The sequence below is a fragment of the Alnus glutinosa genome, chromosome 5 (assembly GCF_958979055.1).
Source record: "Alnus glutinosa chromosome 5, dhAlnGlut1.1, whole genome shotgun sequence".
NCBI classification, from domain to species: Eukaryota; Viridiplantae; Streptophyta; class Magnoliopsida; order Fagales; family Betulaceae; genus Alnus; species Alnus glutinosa.
Window position 1 is genome coordinate 11,389,016 of NC_084890.1, and position 2,972 is coordinate 11,391,987.

The 2,972-nt window shown below is 35.2% G+C and overlaps 1 protein-coding gene across 1 annotated transcript; it reads left to right on the forward strand.

Annotated features, from left to right (window-relative positions):
- The first annotated feature begins 924 nt into the window (after positions 1 to 924).
- LOC133868637 (large ribosomal subunit protein bL34c) lies at positions 925 to 2,539 on the forward strand. Its single transcript, XM_062305566.1, has 2 exons — positions 925 to 1,225; positions 2,118 to 2,539. The coding sequence occupies exons 1-2, from the start codon at positions 991 to 993 to the stop codon at positions 2,372 to 2,374; spliced, it is 492 nt and encodes a 163-aa protein (XP_062161550.1). The 5' UTR covers positions 925 to 990; the 3' UTR covers positions 2,375 to 2,539.
- The last annotated feature ends 433 nt before the right edge of the window (positions 2,540 to 2,972 follow it).

Consider the following 2,972-nt stretch of genomic DNA (forward strand, 5'->3'; position numbering starts at 1 on the left):
GACTAAGGTAATTAATCAAAGAGCAGCGTCTTTGATTTTGCAAGGAGAAGCGTCTTCGTCTTCTACCCAAAAAGATAAATCAAGTTCGTAGGCTAAAAGAAAGATAAAACTCCGTAGAGTATTTGAGAGAGAATGCTTTGATTTTATAACAATATAATTGAGTCTTTTACATAATACGCAAACCTAATTATAGAAGAGAAATACTTGTAGAGAAAGTAATCCTAATCCTAGTAGCAATAGTAAACCTATTCTTAAAACGGAAAACATTACAAAATAAATAAAAGTAAACATATTCTTAGTAATAATAGTAAATTTAATCCTAATAAGGAAAAGAAATAAATAAAGCAAATCTAGTCCTAATAAGTAAAGGAAATAGAGTCTTAATTCTCAATAAGGAAATAACATAAAATAAAATTCTGGCTTGACAATCAAGTCTTTTCTTTTGTACTTCCATTGTCTATGAATATGCAAACTTCTAATCAAACGGTGCTGTTTCAATATTATTTTTGATATCTTTTCTATTTTTGTTTTCACCGAAAATATTAGTCAATTCCGTCCTACATCATCGTAGCTCCTCAGATTATATGAAAATATAATATCATTGTTAGTCAATATGTGAATATTTTAATTAAACATAATTTTTAGGTCTTCATCCTTTTCTTTTTTTTTTTTTTTTTTTTTTTGAAAAGATAAAATCTACATGCTTTTAATTTGGCAACAATTTTCTTGGTGTTTAGCATTGGACCTACATCCCCCACCTGTCAAATTTTAGGAGATCATCCTTTGGTTTGGTCTGGTGTATTGGGCCATCCTCAGGGCTTTAAAGCTCGCTTCTGGGCCTAAAATGTGAAGGACTGAAGGTTGATGGGGGTTGGTAGCCCAGTTTCTGTACCATGCCCATATCGCAAAAACTCAACCGGGTTGTACGGGTACTCGATAAGGCAATCTCATCTCCAAACAAACACAGAGAGAGAGAGAGAGAATTGAAGAATGGCTTCGCTGACAGTGTTATCGTCGTCGTCACCTTGGGTTTCTTGTGGAGGAGGGAGACAGACTTCCACTCCTTCAGCTTCGCTCACATTCCTTGCCGGTTCAACAACAAGGAGCTCGGCGTCCTTGAATGCTGGGAACCGCCCCACCTCTGCTTCTGGGCTGCTTCATTGCTCCTTTATCCCCTCCTCCTCTTCTTTTTCGTCCTCTCTCTCCTTTCCTTCTTCGTTTTCAGGTAACTTCACCTCCACTGTGAATATGTATGTATCAAAATTTGTGCTTCGTTTCTGGTTTCTGGCTTATGGGTTTTATTTTTTTCCCCTAAGTATTATATTCTGGGTGGTTAATGCAATGGATATTCAAATATTGGGTTGATTTCGTATGAATCTAAACTCATTTTGGGGTTTTCTGGTGATTTAGAAATATTGGTTCTGAATTCCATGGGTTTGCATTTTTGGGTGTATACTGGAAATCTTTTCTTGATTAGAAAAGCTAAAATAAATGTAATTTTGCTATCGAAATATACAAAGACCTAGCTTAGTGTTAGAAGGAGATTTCTTTGTTCCTCTAGTAATTAAACTGAATCTTATTAAAGGAACAAGTAGATTTCTTTGTTTTTTTTAATAAATTACTGGTTATCTAAAAGCTTAGGCTAATAATAAAAAAAATGGTGAATTTAATTATTTCATTAATACTTCAACACTTTTAGTAATTAAACTAAATTTTATTGAAAGAATAATGTAAAACATGTAGAGAATCAAAGGCATTGGAAAATCCTTTTAACTGTTTCCTGTGTAGCAAAAATATTTGGATATGTATTTCCAAACTTCTTTAGAATGATAGGATGCTGCATTCATTGTGATCGTGGGTTATGCAATTCAGTATTGATAACAACTTACCAAGATTGCAATTGCAATAATAATTCAGCTGTTTGAGCAGAAGGTTTGAAGAAAAAGAAAAAAGAGAGAGAGAAGGAATAACCCTATGTTGAGCCCTGCGGGCAGTTGTAATTTTTGTCTGATCCCCTTGTGGTCGCTACTTTTAGCCATCATTGACACTGAGAAATTTTGAAAAAGGAAGCCTTAAGGAATTTTGCTTCAGATTTAAATTCCGTTTTGTATTTCCAGGTTTATCTTTGGGTTTGGATTTGAATTCTAGCATTGGGGTTGGAAGAGAGAAAGGCCGAAGCCTAGTTGTGAGGGCTGGGAAGGCTGCTCTTTGTCAGACAAAGAGAAGCAGGTCACGGAAGTCTCTGGCTCGGACTCATGGCTTCCGCAGAAGGATGAGAACCACCAGTGGTAGAGCAGTGTTGAAGCGCCGACGTGCCAAGGGACGGAAGGTGCTTTGCACAAAGTCCAACCCCAACAGTGGGAAGCTTGGGTAACTTTTTCTCTTCTTGATTCAATTTCAGTAGGAAAATGCGATGATATGCTGATGTCTAGTAGTTCAAATATGTGGACTACGTCTAAGTTCAAGCTTATGTGTAATGATGGCTATTGTAATATTTCATTTGGAATTTTTTTTGTTAATTGCAATCCACTTCCTCTCAGTCTTCTCTTGTTCTTGTTTTACTGTTCATGTTTGGTCATTTTCATTGAGATTTTTCAATGCAAAAGAATTCATTGATATAATGCTTGTTAGACTCTTCTGCTTTAGTGTCTCTAATGCAACTACAAATAATTTGTTACATAAATCTCACGAGAATTAATTCCAGTTTTAATATGCTATATGATGTAATTGATCAGTAATTCTACCCAATTGATGGCTTGAACTATTAGAATGTTTTCTGTATGAAAGATGATATGTTTGCTTTCCAGTTTGTTTATGCAATTGATTTCCGCTTGAATTCAAGTTGTTAATAAAAATTCAGGCACAGATGATCAAAGGCATACACATCTATGCACTGAACATACTCAGATGCACCAAAAGAGGTACAGATAGTGATGAAATAGATAGATGCATGTATACAAGGCATTAGTAGT

Bases quoted from the DNA above. Each gene is read 5' to 3' on its own strand.
- LOC133868637 (XM_062305566.1), top strand. From the start codon at position 991: ATGGCTTCGCTGACAGTGTTATCGTCGTCGTCACCTTGGGTTTCTTGT. The intron at 1,226-2,117 runs GTAACTTCACCT...TTGTATTTCCAG, and splicing joins CTTTCCTTCTTCGTTTTCAG to GTTTATCTTTGGGTTTGGAT.